Source organism: Salvelinus fontinalis, chromosome 1 (assembly GCF_029448725.1).
Source record: "Salvelinus fontinalis isolate EN_2023a chromosome 1, ASM2944872v1, whole genome shotgun sequence".
NCBI classification, from domain to species: Eukaryota; Metazoa; Chordata; class Actinopteri; order Salmoniformes; family Salmonidae; genus Salvelinus; species Salvelinus fontinalis.
The window spans coordinates 39,111,547-39,131,579 of NC_074665.1; the positions used below are offsets into that span (position 1 = coordinate 39,111,547).

The 20,033-nt window shown below is 42.2% G+C and overlaps 1 protein-coding gene across 2 annotated transcripts in view; it reads left to right on the top strand.

Annotated features, from left to right (window-relative positions):
- Positions 1-20,033, top strand: part of cpn1 (carboxypeptidase N, polypeptide 1) — a 146,823-nt gene that overhangs the window by 42,500 nt on the left and 84,290 nt on the right. The window contains exons 1-2 of one of the 2 annotated variants that reach the window (XM_055920878.1): positions 9,637-9,724; positions 15,324-17,949. In XM_055920878.1, coding sequence (XP_055776853.1) covers positions 16,165-17,343 — 1,179 coding nt within the window. In that variant the 5' untranslated portion in view covers positions 9,637-9,724; positions 15,324-16,164 and the 3' untranslated portion in view covers positions 17,344-17,949. Of the gene's footprint in view, positions 1-9,527; positions 9,725-15,323; positions 17,950-20,033 lie in introns of those variants that run through there. The other variant, XM_055920873.1, reaches the window with a different exon arrangement.

The window sequence follows — 20,033 nt, forward strand, 5'->3', positions numbered from 1 at the left end:
TGAGGTCCTGAGCGCTCTGGAGCAGGTTTTCATCAAGGATCTGTACTTTGCTCCGTTCATCTTTCCCTCGATCTGAAAAACATCCCCACAGCATGATTCTGCCACCACCATGCTTCACCGTAGGGATGGTGCCAGATTTACTCCAGGCGTGACACTTGGCATTCAGGCCAAAGAGTTCAATCTTGGTTTCATCAGACCAGAAAACCTTGTTTCTCATGGCCTGAGAGTTTTTTAGGTATCTTTTGGCAAACTCCAAGCAGGCTGTCATGTGCCTTTTACTGAGGAGTGGCTTCCAACTGGCCACTCTACTATAAAGGCTTGATTGGTGGAGTGCTGCAGAGATGGGATAATCTTCCAGAAGGACAACCATCTCCACAGAAGAACTCTCGAGCCATCAGCTTCTTGGTCACCACCCTGACCAAGGCCCATCTCCCACGATTGCTCAGTTTGGCCGGGTGGCCAGCTCCAGGAAGGGTCTTGGTGGTTCCAAACTTCTTCCATTTAAGAATGATGGAGGACACTGTGTTCTTTGGGACCGTCAATGCTGCAGAAATATTTTTATACCCTTCTCCAGATCTCTGCCTCAACAAAATCCTGACTCGGGGCTCTACGGACAATTCCTTCGACCCAATGGCTTGGTTTTTTCTCTGACATGCACTGTCAACTGTGGGAACTTATATAGACAGGTGTGTGCCTTTCCAAATCATGTCCAATCAATTAAATTTACCACAGGTGGACTCCTAGTTGTAAAAACATCTCAAGGATGATCAATGGGAACAGGATGCACCTGAGCTAAATTTCGAGTCTCATAGCAAAGGGTCTGAATACTTATGTAAATAAGGTATTTCTGTTTTTTATTTGTTTATTATTTGTTAAAAATTCTACAAACTTGTTTTCACTTTGTCATTATGAAGTATTGTGTGTAGATTGATGAGACATTTTGTAAAATGTGTATCCATTTTAGAATAAGGCTGTAACGTAAGAAAATGTAGAAAGACTTTCCGAATGCTCTGTAAATGTATTTTTGTCTCTCTGGGTCTATTTTTCTGCTCTGCCTCCGTCTCTGTCTGGTGCATGCTCCAGCCACCTTATGACAAACTTTTCCGTCTCTCCATCTGTAGCCTTGGAAGGGAAAGTGTTTCTCCTGACAGCACCTTTGAATAACCTTTGAATAGCAAAAGAGGTAGTTACCACAATTAGTAAGATTTTGACACCACACAAAAATCCTAGGAATCACAATCCAGACCTCAAATGGGAAGCACAACAACACAATAACCACAAAGGTTTACAATTTAAACACTGAGTCAAACAGATCAAGAGATATAAACATGTTCCTGTTGTAGCGCCACCGTGTGGTCAATCTGAATGTGCTTGCATATGTTGACTCTTGACAGGGTTTGGAACATGTGTACCAAGTTTGGTTACAATACAAATATCTGTGTCTGATTTATATGCATTTATGTGCCAGACCATGACCGCATTAACGTTTATTGGTCAGTTGTTTGACATAGTAATCTGGAAAATATTATGTTTAAACACATTGGTCCATAGATGCCATATATCAAGTTTAATCCAGATCGGCCCTGTGTTTCTGGAGGAGATGTCATTTAAGTGTTTTGAAAAAATTCTAAATGGCAGAAAATCCATCATGGCAGACCTTGTGGGTCCTTGAGGCAAATGTGTTCCTTGTGAGAAGAGGGAACTATGCACAGCATTTCAAGACTCTACGTCAGGTATGGTCAAATGGTGATCCGAGAGCAGCAAAATTTCCATCAGAAAATGTCAGGCTATGTCATAGTATTCCAGTTCCTGATTCCATGGTCAGGCCACTGTCTGTCTCTCACACCAGTCTCTCTTATCTTGTGTCCCCTGCCCAGTATTCATGGATACAGCTCTCAGATGATAAACAGTCACAGTTACGTGCTATTCAAGATCCTTTGGATGTCCCTACCCAATCGAAGTTGACATTTAAAATGACATTTGAAATATCCCCATTGTGACATTGTGTAACGTTCCTGACCTGTTTTCTGTTGTTTTTGTATGTGTTTATGGTCAGGGCGTGAGTTTTGGGTGGGCAGTCTATGCTTTCTGTTTCTATGTTGGTTTTGGGTTGCCTGGTATGGCTCTTAATTAGAGGCAGGTGTTTTGCGTTTTCCTCTAATTGAGAGTCATATTTAGGTAGGGTGTTCTCACTGTTTGTTTGTGGGTGATTGTCTCCTGTTTCGTTCATGTCTGTACCATACGGGACTGTTTGGCTGTTCGTTCGTTTTGATGTAGTCTGTTCCTGTCCGTGAGTTCTACGTTTAGTTATGTAAGTTCATGTTCAGGTTTTCGTCTACGTCGTTTTCTTGTTTTGTAATTTTGTAAGTGTTTTGTTTTCGTGTTGCCGTCGTTTCAAATAAAGAGATGGCTTATTTCCCTACTGCTGCGTATTGGTCCACTGATCCTTCTCTCCTCTCCTCGTCCGAGGAAGAGGAGGACAACAGTCCTTACAGAATCACCCACCAAACTAGGACCAAGCGGCAAGGGAGAGCTCAACAGAGCAACAAGGACTCCTGGACTTGGGAGGAGATCCTGGACGGTAGAGGACCCTGGGCTCAGCCAGGGGAATATCGCCGTCCCAAGGCGGAGTTGGAAGCAGCGAAGGCAGAGAGGCGCTGGTATGAGGAGGCAGCGCGGCGACGCGGTTGGGAGCCCGTGAGTCAGACCCAAAAATTTCTTGGGGGGGGGGGGGGGCACACGAGGAGTGTGGCAAAGCCGGGTAGGATACCTGAGCCAACTCCCCGTGCTTACCGTGGAGGTAGAAGGCGTCGTACTGGTAAGACACCGTGTTATGCGGTAAAGCGCACGGTGTCCCCAGTACGCGTGCTTAGCCCAGTGCGGGCTATTCCACCTCGCCGCACTGGGAGGGCTAAGTTGGGCATCGAGCTGGATGTCATGAAGCCGGCCCAACGCATCTGGCCACCAGTGCGTCTCCTCGGGCCGGCATACATGGCAACAGCCTTACGAATGGTGTCCCCGGTTTGCCAGTATAGCCCAGTGCGGGCTATTCCACCTCGCCGCACGGGCAGGGCTACGGGCACCATTCAACCTGGTAAGGTTGGGCAGGCTCGGTGCTCAAGAGCACGTGTCCTCCTTCACGGTCCGGTATACCCGGTGCCACCTCCATGTACCAGTCCTCCGGTGGCAGCCCCCCGTACCAGGCTGTCTCTCCGGGTTCTCTCTCCAGCTGTTTCCTCCTCTCCAGCGCAGCCAGTGCCTATACCACGCACCAGGCTGTCTCTCCGTCTCCTTCCTACAGAGCCGTCCTGCCATGACCAGCCAGAGCCGTCCTGCCATGACCAGCCAGAGCGTCCTGCCATGACCAGCCAGAGCCGTCCTGCCATGACCAGCCAGAGCCGTCCTGCCATGACCAGCCAGAGCCGTCCTGCCATGACCAGCCAGAGCCGTCCTGCCATGACCAGCCAGAGCCGTCCTGCCATGACCAGCCAGAGCCGTCCTGCCATGACCAGCCAGAGCCGTCCTGCCATGACCTGCCAGAGCCGTCCTGCCATGACCTGCCAGAGCCGTCCTGCCATGACCTGCCAGAGCCGTCCTGCCGGGACCTGCCAGAGCCGTCCTGCCGGGACCTGCCAGAGCCGTCCTGCCGGGACCTGCCAGAGCCGTCCTGCCGGGACCTGCCAGAGCCGTCCAGCCGGGACCTGCCAGAGTCCCTCAGGCGGGACCTGCCAGAGTCCCTCAGGCGGGACCTGCCAGAGTCCCTCAGGCGGGACCTGCCAGAGTCCCTCAGCCGGGACCTGCTGCCCCTTGTCCCGGTGCTGCCCCTTGTCCCGGTGCTGCCCCTTGTCCCGGTGCTGCCCCTTGTCCCGGTGCTGCCCCTTGTCCCGGTGCTGCCCCTTGTCCCGGTGCTGCCCCTTGTCCCGGTGCTGCCCCTTGTCCCGGTGCTGCCCCTTGTCCCGGTGCTGCCCCTTGTCCCGGTGCTGCCCCTTGTCCCGGTGCTGCCCCTTGTCCCGGTGCTGCCCCTTGTCCCGGTGCTGCCCCTTGTCCCGGTGCTGGCCGTTCATTTATGGGGTTTTAGTTAGAGGGTGGTCATTGGGAGGGGTAGACAGAAGCGGGGAGTGACTATGGTGGTGTGGGGACAGCGTCCGGAGCCTGAGCCACCACCGTGGTCAACTGCCCACCCAGACCATCCCCTGGACTTTGTGCTGGTGCGCCCGGCGTTCGCACCTTGAGGGGGGGGTTCTGTAACGTTCCTGACCTGTTTTCTGTTGTTTTTGTATGTGTTTATGGTCAGGGCGTGAGTTTTGGGTGGGCAGTCTATGTTTTCTGTTTCTATGTTGGTTTTGGGTTGCCTGGTATGGCTCTTAATTAGAGGCAGGTGTTTTGCGTTTTCCTCTAATTGAGAGTCATATTTAGGTAGGGTGTTCTCACTGTTTGTTTGTGGGTGATTGTCTCCTGTTTCGTTCATGTCTGTACCATACGGGACTGTTTGGCTGTTCGTTCGTTTTGATGTAGTCTGTTCCTGTCCGTGAGTTCTACGTTTAGTTATGTAAGTTCATGTTCAGGTTTTCGTCTACGTCGTTTTCTTGTTTTGTAATTTTGTAAGTGTTTTGTTTTCGTGTTGCCGTCGTTTCAAATAAAGAGATGGCTTATTTCCCTACTGCTGCGTATTGGTCCACTGATCCTTCTCTCCTCTCCTCGTCCGAGGAAGAGGAGGACAACAGTCCTTACACATTGTAACTTCTAACGTTCCATTCACTGTAAATACAAGACAACTTTTAACACAAATTGACCACCACTGACCACAACACACAACTACTGAACCACATAACTAATGACCACAACCACACAACTATTAACGACAACTATTGACAATAACAAAAACTACTGACCACAACTACGAACCACAAATACTTACCCATTACTACTAACCACAATCACACAAATACTGACCATAACTACTGAACACAACTACTGACCACAACAACACAACTACTGACCACAACTGATGAACCAGACAACTACTTACACAAACTACTGACCACAACGACTGACCAACACTACTGACCACAACTACTGAACACAATTACTGACCATAAAACTACTGAATTATACAACAAATGACCAGAACAACACAACTACTGACCACAAATACTGACCACACAACTTCTTACCACAACTACTGACCAAGTCCATACAGTAGGGCCCAAAGAACCTGCAACAGAACTACACAACTACTGACCACAACTACTCACCATACAACTACTGGCTAGAGCTACTGACCACAACAACACAACTACTGACCAGAACTACTGACCACAACTACTGACCACAACTACTGACCACAACCACACAGTTACTGACCACAACGACTGAACTACTGAACACAACGTGTTTTACTGACCACTACTGACTATAACTACTGAACACAACTACTGACCACAACCACACAACTACTAACCACAACTACTGAACCACACACCTGCTTACAAAAACGAATGAACACTGACCAAAACTACTGACCACAACTACTAACACAATAACACAACTACTGACCACCAGTGCTATGTACAAGATTGCGCCGACAGAGAGGGTCACCTCACTTCTAGTCCTTAGGAAACTTTGCAGTATTTTCTTCTTTTTAATGTCCTATTACAAACAGCCATCATCCTGAGTTTTCATAATTGTGACCTTAATTGCCTTCCGTCTGTAAGCTGTTAGTGTCTTAACGACTGTTCCAGAGGTGCATGTTCATTAATTATTCATGGTTATTTGAACAAGCATGGGGAACAGTGTTTATTAAACCCTTTACAGTGAAGATCTGTGAAGTTATTTGGATTTTTACAAATTATCTTTGAAAGACAGGGTCCTGAAAAAGGGACGTTTCTTTTTTTGCTGAGTTTAGTATCTGGCTTAATCTTAAAATTAATGTTATTGCACTTGTCATGACTTCCGCCGAAGTCGGTCCCTCTCCTTGTTCGGGCGGTGTTCGGCGGTCGATGTCACCGACCTTCTAGCCATCACTGATCCATTTTTCATTTTCCATTGATTTTGTCTTGAATTCCTTCACACCTGGTTCCAATCTCATCAATTACATGTTGTGTTTTTAACCCTCTGTTTCCCCTTATGTCCTTGTCGGAGATTGTTTGATTGTATGTGATGTGCAAGTTTTGTGTTGGTGTGTGACGGGTTTTGTACCCACTTTCGTTATTTTGTATATTTTGGTTTTTGAAGTTTTGTCAGCACTTATTTAACGACTCCGCTTATACCAAGTTTGTTCTCCTGCGCCTGACTTCCCTGCCACCAACACACCCTTTACAGCACTGTATTTTCCACAAAGGTTTGATGCAAGTTAAGTTAATTTATATTAAAAGTTAAGGATTTTAATCTTCCCAACACGCTATTCCTGATGTGTTATTTTCACTGAGGTCCTACCGTTATTGTTAAATATGTAACTGTATTGAATTTGTAACACTTCATATGAAGTATATTGCAATTCCTGCAAATTCTTGCCTAAAGGATACTAGTGCTATTCATGATAGTATGTAATATGTAGAGCACTTTTAGTTATTGGCTGATCCATTATTTCTTTTTTGTTATCAAATAAATCACACTCTGTAAGGAGTGAATATCAAAGAGTGAGCCAACAATAAAAATGTAAACAATGAAGCAAATGTATACCATGTCATTTTCACGAGAATTATTTATATAATGTAGTGCTCAAGGAACAATTAATTGATGAGAGTAACACACGTTAGAAACATGATTTCAAGTTCACATAATTTTTTTACCAAGTCTTTAATTACAACAAATGCATAAACAATTGAGTATCAGGTCCTTAGTTTTGTGGGTAGGATATTGCAAGATAATTGTGCTAATCTCTTGTACTAAATTCATGTTTTTCAAACTCAAGAGGTATATTTATTAGTTCGTTTTGTTTCTTTGTATATCGTAAAAGAAGAGTGAGAATATTTTTTGAAATGGCATATATTGTGGGTTTTCCTGGTGAGATGAAATGTAAACTCATTATTTGACTCTCTAATTTGAAGCAGTTTTATTTTGTGCTGTGATTTAGTGTTTTGGAAAACTGATAGTCCATGGAATAGGTCTAAAGGAAATATGATTTTCAGTGGTTTAGATGGTGCAATGATTCTCTACACTATACATTTCTTGTTTTGTCATATAAACAGAAATGTCAGAATTTTAGCAACCAAGCAATGACGGAGTGATTTCTACATATTGTGCTTAGTATAGGAGAAATGGTCCACTGTACTTCTATTTGCTAGTAGGCTTGTTGTGGACCACAACTGAATCAGCATTTATTGTGAGCATGTTTGCCTGTTTGTTTATTTTCTATAGACTGAATTTAAGTAAAATAGGTTAATAATAAACAATTACTATCCAAAATGGATGCAGTTTGACAAATGTAGTGATATACCTGTTTTTAACACCACCCGCCACTGTGACAAAAGCTTGACAGCTGGGAGTTCCTGTGGTAACACTATTGACCAGGGCTGAGCTTGCATTTTTTTTGCTGAAAGGCCTTTTTTAGTAGAATTGAGGGATGTGTGAGTGTTCCATGACACGGTGAAAGAACTGAAAAACAGGAACTGTGGACAGAGAATAAATTATGGGGCTAAATTATGGGGCATTGACTTGTTTAACCAACAATGCAGTTTTAAAAAATAGAGTTAAGAAAAGATTTACTCAATAAACAAAAGTTTAAAAAAATATTTAAACAAAAGTAACACAATAAAATAATAATATGGCTATATACAGGGGGTACCGGTACAGAGTCAATGTGCGGGGGTACAGGTTAGTCGAGGTAATTTGTGCATGTAGGTAGGGGTAGAGTGACTATGCATAGATAATAAACAGGGAATAGAAGCAGTGTAAAAACAAAGGGGGGAGGGGTGTCAATGCAAATAGTCCGGGTGGCCATTTGATTAATTGTTCAGCAGTGTTATGGCTTTGGGGTAGAAGCTGTTAAGGAGCCTTTTGGACCTAGACTTGGCCCTCCGGTACTGCTTGGCATGCGGTAGCAGAGAAAACGGTCTATGACTTGGGTGACTGGAGTCATTGACAATTTTTTGGGCCTTCCTCTGACACTGCCTAGTATATAGGTCCTGGATGGCAGGAAGCTTGGCCCCAGTGATGTACTGGGCTGTACACACTACCCTCTCTAGTGCATGTTATGTGTGTGTGTGTTGGAGTGCCAGTGAGCATGAGTGTGTAGAGTCCTGTGATTGTGTATAGAGACAGTGAAAAAATAATAATAATGTTCAGGAGCCTGTTGGTGTCAGACTTGATAGACTGGTACCGCTTGCCGTGACGAATCGGAGAGAACAGTCTATGGCTTGGGTGGGAGTCTAGTGATTTTCCGGGCTTTCCTTTCACACTGCCTGATATAAAGGTTCTGGATGGCAGGGAGCTCTGCCCCACTGGGCTGTCCGCACCACCCTCTGTAGCGGCATGCGATCAAGGGCGGTGCTGTTGCCATACCAAGCAGTAATGCAGCCAGTCAATATGCTTTCAACGGTGCAGCTGTAGAAATACCTGATATTGTACTGTAAATTCCAAGGCAGCAGCTACTCTTCCTGGGGTCCAAAAATTAAACAAAAGAAAAAATACATAACAGATATAAAATACATACATAGCACTACATTCACATTACAATTTAGCCATTCAGCAGTATTATATTAAAACTCACAATATTAAAACTCACTTGACTGTCTTGCAATGTTGGAAGACAATCAAAGTTGCAATTGTGCTTGCTGCAAGTGCTCTCCAGTCTCCAACATCGTCCAACATAACAATGGTGGGTAAAAAGCTACTTTTTTAGCAGCATATCTGTCGGAAAAGTTAGGGCTCAATTCCCATAAGGAGAACTGGAGATTTGTCCACCCTATGGGTGAAGTAATAGGGTGAAGTAATAAAGGGTGAAGTAATAAAGTGAAGTAATAAAGTAATCCAATTCCTTTTGGAGTAAATGTCTATCATGGTAAGTTGCTAACCTAATAAGTTTGTATTTTACCTACATAAAACAGGTGACACTAGCTAAATAATCTAATCATGTCACTTGTTCTTTGTCTTTTGTTGGCTGATGTACTGTTTGTGTTTCTATTGAATCAATATTACATGCAAGAGATACTGTGTTGTCAGTTCAACAACTCACTTAATCAAATGGTGCTGTGTCATAGTGAAAGGCCTAAGGGATGGATTCTACTGAAGAACGGCGTTAGAACATGACAAAATTGTGGCTTAACACACACACCAGTTCTCTAAACATCTAACAGGGTCAACGGGCGCTAACATTTGCCCTTGCTCCACAGTGTTCTGACAAAAACAAAACTGCAGAAATAGAGTGGCAGACTGAGTAGCCGGGGAGGGTTAATGGGTAGTGTTGGGGTGAGGGGTTGCTTGTTTTAGTTTTCTACATACACAGCACTTTAAGCGGATGTGAGCATCTATGACCTTTTCATTAATTAGCCCTCCTGACCTCCAGCCACCTGACTCTTGTTTTTCAGTGGAGCCCGAGTTCAAGTATGTGGGGAACATGCACGGGAACGAGGTGCTGGGTCGGGAACTGCTGATCCAGCTCTCCCAGTTCCTGTGTGAGGAATACCGGGCCGGAAACCAGAGGATCACACGCCTCATCCATGACACGCGCATCCACATCCTGCCTACCATGAACCCAGATGGTTATGAAGTAGCTGCCAACCAGGTACTGACTGTGATGTTCATCAGTTCTATTGATGTTGTGAACACACTAGTCTCTCGTGACTGTCATGATTAACCCAGAACAAAAATCTTGCATAATTTGGTCAGATGCTCGATTAAGTTCTAGGGGGAGCCGTGTTAGAGGTCTCCACCCTCGGAAACGAAAACTCACAGCCAAATTTACAACAGGCATTACGATTGGGTCATGTGCAGCTGCAATTGATTGATGATTACAATTTATGTTGTGATGCAGTCATGACCACAAGTCTCACAAAACTCTGTTTTAGATGAGACTGATTTTTTGACCCAAGTGATCCTATTTACACTTTGTAGTCAATTTTGACAGTAAAATAAATGTTTCTGACTCATATCTATGCCATATATGCTGTTTTCTAAATGAGAAGTTGGTTTTTAGGGGCAGTTGTTCTTTAACAATGACTGGCAAAAGAGACATTTTCGCATGCTTGCCAACTGGCTACGGCAATGTTTGATATTTCAAGCGTGGCTAAGTTCGATATTTAAAGTGTCTGCTGTGGGAGAAATAGCCTTGCGGCGTATCCACCTCCCCAGTTTAAGAAACACCCTCGCACTACCCTGATACTTCCAAATAACAATTGACAAAAAGCCCAAGCACCGGAACAACTGCTGCTCGTTATCTGATGCATCCCATAGTCTCTTGACAGATTCTACAGTACCATTTATGTTTACATAGTTTGTCCACGAGAGAGGCTTAGCAATTAAATGCAGGACTAGGCTTAATCTGTGTCCGGGAAACTGGCACAAAATGTTAAATAAATGACAATGTTAAATCTGTCTGGTATTTTGAGAAACAATTTTTATGATACACTGGATAGCGTCACGGTTTATTTAGACTAATCATGATTTTGCAGAGGAGGTCCTTCCATAGAAGTGTGTTCGGAAATGTTGCCTGTATGGAAACCTATCCCTATACTTTTCCTCATTACCACCTTCTCAGTTTTCAGTGACACTAGCATTTATTTGCTATTTGCTATAACAACTTAAATTGTTTGAATTAGAACACCACGTCATCTGTTGCTAACATCTACCACTAAAGTGGAAACATTGTCATTGTCCAGTGACATATTACAATCCATATCACTATAGCCTAGAATTCACTGTTGTAATTCTGGAAGCTCAGAATTGTAGGCCACAGCAAGAAATTAACAGCATTGGTCAAAGTCAAAAAGTATCCCCCTTCTTAACTTAAGATTTTTCTTTTATAAAATAGTTTTTGACCATAGCTGAAATCCTTAGCAGAGGCACAACTGACACAGAAATACACTGAATCCATATCGTAAAAGTTACGTTAGGAAAGTTTTCTGGGTGACACAGTTGTGGTAAAATATATTGCCACCCTTGCAGCATTCCCTATTTCTTTTAAAATAAGTTGAATTTGAAAAAACGTTTGGTGTTCACACATGTATTCCACTTCAAAGTCAAACAATGACCTGGACTAAATTATTTAATTCAAAATACTGGTTGGAGGCAACTGATTATCGTTTACTGTGCATACAGGGTAAAAATATCCATTCACCCAATTTTGAAAAGAAAAAACAGAACATTCTGCTCCATTGCACTCATTGCCAGCAGCATACCACCCTGCATACCACTGCAGGCTTGCTTCTGAAGCTAAGCAGGGTTGGTCCTGGTCAGTCCCTGGATGGGAGACCAGATGCTGCTGGAAGTGGTGTTGGAGGGCCAGTAGGAGGCACTCTTTCCTCTGGTCTAAAAAATATCCCAATGCCCCAGGGCAGTGATTGGGGACACTGCCCTGTGTAGGGTGCCGTCTTTCAGATGGGACGTTAAACGGGTGTCCTGACTCTCTGAGGTCATTAAAGATCCCATGGCACTTATCGTAAGAGTAGGGGTGTTAACCCCGGTGTCCTGGCTAAATTCCCAATCTGGCCCTCAAACCATCATGGTCACCTAATAATCCCGAGTTTACAATTGGCTCATTCATCCCCCTCCTCTCCCCTGTAACTATTCCCCAGGTCGTTGCTGCAAATGAGAACGTGTTCTCAGTCAACTTACCTGGTAAAATAAATAAATAAATAAATAAATTGTAAAGTGTCAGGGTGCCAATCATTTTAACTGCAACTATACACCTGTCCTTCTGTCTCTCACTGGGTGTGTTTTTCTGGGCATGACAACCAAAGTTATAAGTGAAGACACTGCTGTTCTGTGTTTGTACATACATACATATTTTAATGGGCAATTCACCTAGCTCTGCCACTGTATATAGTCATTACTATATTAACAACACTACATTGTGTCATAAACATCCAAAATCTCCTCACCACAAGCTAGAACGAGCACACTTTAATTTCATCGGTAGAATCTGTGTATTCGCCTGCTCTGAGGCCTCTTTTAACAATGGTAAATCTTAGCGCTGGTGGTAGCGCTATAGGTCCAGGGGTGTGTCAGAACTATTTATTTTTTCATATTATGAGCACCATAGCTGGCGGTGGTGCAAAAGGGCTAGATTTTGATGAATAAATTAGTTGTAGATGTGACGAGGGCTGGTTACTCACTGGCCAATCAAAGTGTTTTAAGGCTTAATATTGCATGTGGTTGTCTCAAGTTCTGTAGGTTATTGACGGTCTTTGCGTTGGCATCTACTCCAATTCGGCTGGGGCACATAATATTCTCGTCTTAGTCCATTGTGGATTGATATGACAGATAATTTAATAGTATAGGCTACAGTAACGAGTAATAGCAACAGTCAAAAGAAATATCCAGTGTGTGCTCAATATGTTTGAAGTGTTGGCAGTCAACATTGTAATTGGCTTCAATGAGTATGTCCTACATGAACTTCTCCAAAAATAAAAAAATACTAGGCTCCAGTAAATGTTATTTTATGTGTGAGGCACATTCTCAGTAAGCAAGATATAGCCTAGGCCTACCATTGATACTGCATTATAGGACTGAGTAATTTAAATACATTTGGAGGAGCGCATCTTTGGTAACCGCTCTTTGGAAATGGGGATGGATACTTGAACAAGTTAAATGAAGTATGCAGGTATATATTTTAGGATGTATATATTTTAGGATGTGCAGTATATTTTAAATTCAAGGCTCTCACACGAATGGATGATTTAAATACCTTTTATGGAATGGCTACATGGCTGCATGGCCAGGATATAAAAGACACACGACAACGTATTGCTGTTGAACCAGTAGGGTAAGGGTAGCCTACTGAAGGCTTTTAATCAAGTGAAATGGAAAACAAGCAACTGTTACAGTAAAATAACTTTAAAAAATATAATTTAACCTTTGTTTTGACAGGGAGTCAATACTGAGACCAAGATCTCTTTTCCAGATAAGCCCTGTATAATATCACAATACACATCAAAATACAATAAACACATTAAACTACACATTCATATACACATTAAAATACATGTTATAATACACACCACACAAAAAACAAAACACAATAATAAAGAACATTTTACATTCTTCAGTATAAAGGTCCCCTAACAACCATCTGAAATGCACTAGAGCAGGGATCTCCAACCCTGTTCCTGGAGAGCTACCGTCCTGTAGGTTTTCACTCCAACCCTAATCTAACACACATGATTCCCATAATTAGCTGGTTGATAAGCTGAATCAGGTTAGTTGTAGAGCTCTCCCTAGAGGCACCAATTTCTCAAATGTTTAAGTGTATTGTAGGTGTAAGTGCAAAAAAACTAAAAGCAGATTTCCCCAAGTCAGTGGACCTCCAGAGTTAGCAATCCATTAGCCCGGGTCCGGTAGGCCGTACATCTATAGGTTAACAATGAGGTAAGGTATGGCGGAAGTTTATGCAAGGGGGCTTTATAGACAAAAAGAGCGCAATAAAACGATCTACGAGACTTCAGCAAGGTACAGTCTACATTCTGATACAAAATGCACATTGATAAACTGCATCCAATGGCTTCAATACAGTGGCAGCTGCATTTGTGACCGGTGTAGATTGCCTCCTGATTGTGTTTTGATCAGCTTACATATGACCAAAAGGATCAGGGTCGGTGTTGATATTTTCTTCTCTGATAATGACAGGAAAAACATCCATAAACAAATGCTGTGGTGCCCTTATATGCTAACTCCTCTGCAAAGTACAAATTCACACCGAAAGTGGACATGAATAGCCATGCTACCCCAATGACGATGTAGCGTACAGTATAAAATACAGGAGATATCTTACATGTACAATAGGCACACGTTACAAGACAAAACGTTCATAAATGACTGAAATGCATATATATCACAATATAATGACGGGATACCATTATAATACACTGTCACTAACCATATAAACTCAACTGTTTTAACATACATTGATTGATTTTCATGGGACAATTTTACAGTAAGCTACCTCTTCCACATCGCTACTGTAGACGGCAAGAGGTAAGGGGGGCAGGGGATGTTTATGAGGGGCAGGTTATGTTTATGAGGGGGAATACATGGGGAGAAGGAAGTGTGCACCATTGAAAAGGGCACTCACAACACTAAAAAACAATGTACAGTAATATCAATCATGGAACTATTCAGGTTTTGTGTAATTATACAACATGAAATTCAACACGTTACACTCACCATCCAAAAATAACAGAAACATCTGGAGAGTATGTCAAGAAAAATAAAATATTCATAATGACTTCGTAGATACCAGCCCTACAGTGGTTCTTCCTGTAAAAGTTGTGTCATACTGCAGCACATCATGCGGGCCGCTGCAGAATTCTATGGCACATTATTTGATTGTCAACCAGTGTTGCCATTAATGCTAGTTAGTGCTAGTTTGACCACCAAAGGGCATCTTTGAGAAGCATTTGATAGTCTTCAATATTGGCTGTACTAGAGAATTTAAAACATTTTTTGTAAGAACATAGTATATGGGATTGGCTTTAAGAAATGTAGCTTAATTCATTTGATTAATAAGATGGTGTTTCTATTCCAAGAAAAATGAAAAAACAAAACCCTCAGGGTTTCCGTTAGGAAAATATGGTGCTGTACAATGTGGCGGTAGGGTGTAGGCTACAGTACTAAGAGCATAACATTTCCATACCCTAATTGTTGTCTAACCAATACCCAAATTGAAATTCAGTGAAAATAAAAATCTCATTGATTTATGAAGACTAGTCCCCATGCTTGTCTCAGAGCGGCGCGAAACAGTGCTGAAATAGTTGACCGCAGGTAGGCTATTGCTTCAAATCATATTGCTTCTAACTTCAAAATACTTTAAAAATAAATAAGACCTATACCACTTTTAACAGCACATTACTCAACACTAGTGAGAATAATATACAAATATTTATTCAGTGACGTGACTCTCCGCCAATAATTAAATTTAGAGCACTGGAGTATTCTAAATTAATATCTAATTGTCATTTTTCGTTAAGGCAAATCTGACCTGTGAGAATATCTAAGGGCCTTTTATATAATTCTAAATTCATGAATTAATAATAATAATTGCTTTGTTTAAAAAATAACAATACTTTGGAGATTATTTCGTTTTCAAATAACCGAAAGTAAGTGATTGTAATCTGAATTAAGGCCCAAATAATATTTATAAATGCCAAAATATTTATTTCTGTTTTTAGATGGAGAGAGAGCAAAAGCCCACTGCGCCTATTTTTAGGACAAGGACATCCCGGCCAGCCAAAACCTCCCCTAACATGGACGACGCTGGGCCAATTGTGCACTGCCCTATGGGACTACCAATTAGGGTCAGATGTGATACAGCCTGGAATCAGTATATTTGATTTTAACCACAGTATTTGTTGTATTACTTGTTATGTCTTTTCTGATGGATTAATCTGAAATTGCAACCAACTTCTATGGCTTGTTTAAAAAATACCGATATTTTGGTGATGATTTTGTTTCCAAATAACCAAAAGTGAGCGAGAAAAAGGCCATTCTTGGACATGAGGTGAGAGACATTATTTGTAATTTGTAGATAAAGCCAGTTTGTTATTTAGAATGATTTATTTATATTTTCAGAGGGAGAGAAACCAAAAGCCCCCTCATAAAATATTTTTTTTGTAAGAACATAGTATTTGGGAATGATTTTAAGAAATGTAGCTTCATTAATTTGATTAATATTATGGTGTTTCTATTCCAAGAACAACGGAAAACGAATCCCTCAGGGTTTCCATTAGGAAAATATGGCATGGTACAACGTAACCTTTATTTAACTAGGCAAGTTAGTTATGAACAAATTCTTATTTAGAATGATGGCCTACACCGGCCAAATGTGGACGACACTGGGCCAATTGTGCGCCGCCCTAAGGGACTCCAAATCACGGCCGTTTGTGATACAGCCAACCTAACTAAGAAATACATTTGACGATACAATTCTCCCCCTACCCTCCTTCTTGGCAAGCATCTATTGTCCTGCTAACCGACAGAGATGGCCGCCTCGCTTCGCGTTCCTAGGAAACTATGCAGTATTTTGTTTTTTATGTGTTATTCCTTACATTGGTACCCCAGGTAATCTTAGGTTTCATTACATACAGTTGGGAGGAACTACTGAATATAAGAGCAACGTCAACTCACCATCATTACAACCAGGAATATGACTTTCCCGAAGCGGATCCTGTGTTTTGCCTTCCACCCAGTACAATGGATCTGATCCCAGCCGGCGACCCTAAACAACGACGCCGTAAAAGGGGCAAACGAAGCGGTCTTCTGGTCAGGCTTCGGAGACGGGCACATCGCGCTCCACTCCCTAGCATACTACTCGCCAATGTCCAGTCTTTTGACAACAAGGTTGATGAAATCCGAGCAAGGGTAACATTCCAGAGAGACATCAGAGATTGTAACGTTCTTTGCTTCACGGAAACATGGCTCACTCGAGAGACGCTAACGGAGTCGGTGCAGCCAGCTGGTTTCTTCACGCATCGCGCCAACAGAAACAAACATCTTTCTGGTAAGAAGAGGGGCGGGGGTGTATGCCTTATGATTAACGAGACGTGGTGTGATCATAACAACATACAGGAACTCAAGTCATTCTGTTCACCTGATTTAGAATTCCTCACACTCAACGTCAACAAAACAAAGGAGATGATTGTGGACTTCAGGAAAAAGCAGAGAGAGCACCCCCCTATCCACATCGACGGGACAGTAGTGGAGAAGGTGGAAAGTTTTAAGTTCCTCGGTGTACACATCACGGACAAACTGAATTGGTCCACCCACACAGACAGCGTTGTGAAGAAGGCGCAGCAGCGCCTCTTCAACCTCAGGAGGCTGAAGAAATTCGGCTTGTCACCAAAAGCACTCACAAACTTCTACAGATGCACAATAGAGAGCATCCTGTCGGGCTGTATCACCGCCTGGTATGGCAACTGCTCCGCCCACAACCGTAAGGCTCTCCAGAGGGTAGTGAGGTCTGCACAACGCATCACCGGGGGCAAACTACCTGCCCTCCAGGACACCTACACCACCCGATGTCACAGGAAGGCCATAAAGATCATCAAGGACAACAACCACCCGAGCCACTGCCTGTTCACCCCGCTATCATCCAGAAGGCGAGGTCAGTACAGGTGCATCAAAGCAGGGACCGAGAGACTGAAAAACAGCTTCTATCTCAAGGCCATCAGACTGTTAAACAGCCACCACTAACATTTAGTGGCCGCTGCCAACATACTGACTCAACTCCAGCCACTTTGATAATGGGAATTGATGAAAATTATGTAAAAATGTATCACTAGCCACTTTAAACAATGCCACTTAATATAATGTTTACATACCCTACATTACTCATCTCATATGTATATGTATATACTGTACTCTATATCATCTACTGCATCTTGCCATCTTTATGTAATACATGTATCACTAGCCACTTTAAACTATGCCACTTTATGTTTACATACCCTACATTACTCATCTCATATGCATAGACTGTACTCTATACCATCTACTGCATCTTGCCTATGCCGTTCTGTACCATCACTCATTCATATATCTTTATGCACATATTCATTATCCCTTTACACTTGTGTGTATAAGGTAGTAGTTGTGGAATTGTTAGGTTAGATTACTTGTTGGTTATTACTGCATTGTCGGAACTAGAAGCACAAGCATTTCCCTACACTCGCATTAACATCTGCTAACCATATGTATGTGACAAATAAAATCTGATTTGATTTGATTTAATAGCCCATAATGGCGCTGTACAACCTGACCGGTCTAGAGTAGGCTACAGTACTACTGTAAGAGCAAAATAATCCTAACATTTCCACACTCTAATTGTAGTCTAACCAATACCCAAACGGAGATTCAGTGAAATTAAAAATCTCATTGATTTATCAAGACCAATGCTTGTCTCAGAGCAGCGCTGTCTTGACCTCTGAATGCTGTCTTTTCTCCTTCCACTTGCCTCTTCCATTAACTTTGAAAGAGTTTTTTCCAGTAAGCATAATCAATGCTCTAACTCCCCCTTGGAGCAGTGACGCAGGGTGTCGCACTAAACCACAAATTACCTCTAAATCCCGCAGCATAATCTCCAAACTTTTAGTTGAGCAACCAATGTAAGTGTTACCAACCCACACACTGGGTAGCTTAGTCTCGCATTGCCATACCTCTAAAATCACGTTTTTGTCACACCTCCCTTGGAAGTCTTTAGAATTTTGTGTTGAAAAAACAGTTTGATTGGATGTTACATTTCAAGAACCCTCCCTCCACACGCCCATAGAAGGGGTGCTGTGTGTTAATTGTGTCACTGTTTTCCGTCTGGCTAGTTGTTGCCTTTGCTAGTTTCAAGGGCTAGTTTTCAAGTTATCAAGTGTGTCCGACAGTCTGTGATTTGTATTTATTGAAATTAAAAGTGGATTACTCTGGTAAAGTCAAACGTCACAACACATTTTTTCTTCCATGTCTCCATTCATCCACATGACTGCAATTGCTGCAATTCGGTACCACCTAAAGTATTAAGAAGATTGACGATTATTTTGTTTTTGTAAGGACCCAAAAAACAGATGCAGTGGGAGAACCTATTCAAGTAACTAAATACATGTTTAAAATGTTTAAAAAAAGACATATTATTAGCTAGCTAGCTAGCTGGCTACTGTAGGCCTGTTTGTAGGATAACTCAACTGAGCTGCTAGCTAGCTAGGTAACTTTACACACTGTTTAGCTATGTGAATTAAATGTCATCAGCTAGCTAACTTCGTATTAGCTAGCTATCTTGATGTAATCAGCCATGGAAGGATACAATTGCAGATACAGCTGTCAGTAAAGGAGTGTAGTCTACTGGATAGGGTAGATCATTTTGTGGGAGGACATAATGAAAAGATTATCCAGTTCCAGTCCCTAGAGGGTTAAGGCAGAGCCACACTTTATTATGGACAGACTTATCTTAGCTTATCTTAGCTATCTTAGCTACTGTTGCATCAACATGTTTTCACCATAACAGTTTATAATCGAGGGTTACTCCAAGCAGTTTAGTCACCTTAACTTGCTCAATATCCACATGATTCATTACAAGATTTAGTTGAGGTTTAGAGTTTTAGTAAATGATTTGTCCCAAATACAATGCTTTTAGCGTTTAATTTTTTTTACAACTAACTTACACTACCGTTCAAAAGTTTGGGGTCGCTTGTTTTTGAAAGAAAAGCAAATTTATGTCCAGTAAAATAACATCAAATTGATCATAAATACAGTGTAGACATTGTTAATGTTGTAAATGACTATTGTAGCTGGAAACAGCATATTTCTTTATGGAATATCTACATTGGCGTACAGAGACCCATTATCAGCAACCATCATTCCTGTTTTCCAATGGCACGTTGTTTTAGCTAATCCAAGTTTATCATTTTAAAAGGCTAATTGATCATTAGAAAACTTTTGCAATTATGTTAGCACAGCTGAAAACAGTCGTGCTGATTAAAGAAGCAATAAAACTGGCCCTATTTAGACTAGTTGAGTATCTGGAGCATCAGCATTTATGGGTTCGATTACAGACTCAAAATGACCAGAAACAAATCACTTTCTTCTGAAACTCATCAGTCTATTCTTGTTTTGAGAAATGAAGGCTATCCCATGCGAGAAAATGCAAAGAAACTGAAGATCTCGTACAACGCTGTGTACTAATCCCTTCACAGAACAGCGCAAACTGGCTCTAACCAGAATAGAAAGAGAAGTGGGTGGCAGCCGTGAACTGAGCAAGAGGACAACTACATTAGAGTGTCTAGTTTGAGAAACAGACACCTCACATGTCCTCAACTGGCAGCTTCATTAAATAGTACCCGCAAAACACCAGTCTCAACATGAACATTGAAGAGGCGACTCCGGGATGCTGACGTGTTTAA